This window comes from Gavialis gangeticus, unplaced genomic scaffold (genome assembly GCF_001723915.1).
Source record: "Gavialis gangeticus isolate Ggan-Ray unplaced genomic scaffold, GavGan_comp1, whole genome shotgun sequence".
NCBI classification, from domain to species: domain Eukaryota; kingdom Metazoa; phylum Chordata; order Crocodylia; family Gavialidae; genus Gavialis; species Gavialis gangeticus.
The window spans coordinates 15,919,234-15,920,928 of NW_017729001.1; the positions used below are offsets into that span (position 1 = coordinate 15,919,234).

Consider the following 1,695-nt stretch of genomic DNA (forward strand, 5'->3'; position numbering starts at 1 on the left):
ACCAGTAAATCCCCCCACCCTGCTTCAAGCCGCATTATTAATCTCTATTACACTGGCCTATCTGGGAAATCTGCAGCAGAAAATATCTTCCCACCTCCTTCTACACTTCTGCTTCATGGACCCCTGACCTCCCACAGCCTGGCTTTGACAGAGCGTGGAAGATGAGATGCTGTAACCTCTGTCCCAGACACACACATCTACCCATACCCCTTTTTCACATTTACTCCTCTGTGGGCCAAATGGAGAGAATGTGTGCTGAATACCATCCCTGTGACTTGACTGTAGAAAAGCTGCTGCAGGAAGCTGCAGAATGACCTATGGCTTGAGTCTAACTGATGCAAGGGATTTAAGGCTGAAAAGGGGCCATTTTGGTCATCTAATCTAAACTCCCACATAGCCCATGAAATGAGGGCTCTACAGAGACACTGGAAATAGTGGACGAATGGGATTTTCAAATACCCAAATGGAAATTAGACACCCTGCTGCCAGTCACACCTATAAAGATCCAGCTAAAATCTTGAAGGGACTCCTCTACACATGACACCACTGAGCACAGTCATCCTAGATGCCCGATGCTAATGTGGGTGAAACAAATGCCCCATTTTTATAAAACTTTTTTAAAAAAGGAAAAAACCTACCCTGATACCACTGTGACCCCACCAGTTTCAACATGGTCAATCAGATGCCTGAACTTCCCCTGCAGCTCAGGCAGGGAAGAGCAGGGGGAGACTGACAATTCACATTGCAGCCCAAGCGAGGGTATGTCTCATTCTAGGAATCAGACACTGGAAAATGCTGAATCAACAGCCGCTGATTCTGGCACAGGAAGGATAATTTCCCATTGGGTGGGTTGGAAACATCTGATGCTGTATTACTGGACCAAACAGCTTTGTGTAGCTTTTCATTCACAAAGCTTTGAGCCGGGGGGAGGGAAGGGGGTGTCTTTACTCAGAGCAGAATTATCTTTGATCTGTTGGGGCTGAGAGGAACATGGGCACCATCCTACCTGGAAGAACATGGACATGCTGGTGTCCATCCATGTGGTGTGGTATGTGACCCGTCAGTTCACGGAACAGGTCAAGCTGTGCCATTAGCTCCTGTTTCACCTACACGATGGAGATGGGAGTGGGGGCAGAAAGAGAGAGTGGTCAATACATCAGAAAGAACAGGACAACTCTGGTAAGAGGTCTGTCTGGGAGACCCTTGTCTTGTACTGCTCATACAGAACCTAGTTCTGGGAGGTTCCCTCAACTGCCATTGAAGGCAATGGTCCTGACCCTACACTCTGTCCTACAATCAACTGAGGGTCCTCAGCTCCCTTTAGCTTCCTGGGATTTGGATGGAAGTGGGCCTGGCACTGTAAATGGAGGATGATATTATCAAAGATGCCTTGGGGTTTGGGATATGCAGATCCAGTAAAACGAATGGGAAATGGGAGTCCAGATCCTGAGGGCAGCTTTGAGGTTCTCAGCCCAGCAGCCCTTGTAAGGTGGGAGTGACCTCCCTTTCTGTCTGTGTACCTCTTCATGTGACAGGGCCATTGTAGGGGTGCATCATAAAGATTTTTTGGGCCTATACCAGTGGCTGATTGTTGACCAGCCATATAGGCCGATAGCAATCCAATTGCCAGTATGCATCCTGGCAGCATGGAGAGCAGTGTCTGGCTGGTAAATCTGTTGTGGGAAAGGGGTGGGG

General features: G+C 48.4%; 1 protein-coding gene across 2 annotated transcripts in view; it reads right to left on the reverse strand.

Moving 5' to 3' along the window:
• YDJC (YdjC homolog (bacterial)) overlaps nucleotides 1–1,695 on the reverse strand; it is a 44,404-nt gene that overhangs the window by 14,386 nt on the left and 28,323 nt on the right. For both annotated transcript variants that reach the window (XM_019506941.1, XM_019506940.1), the window contains exon 4: nucleotides 1,007–1,106. In XM_019506941.1, the coding sequence (XP_019362486.1) occupies nucleotides 1,007–1,106 (100 nt within the window). The remainder of the gene's footprint in view (nucleotides 1–1,006; nucleotides 1,107–1,695) is intronic.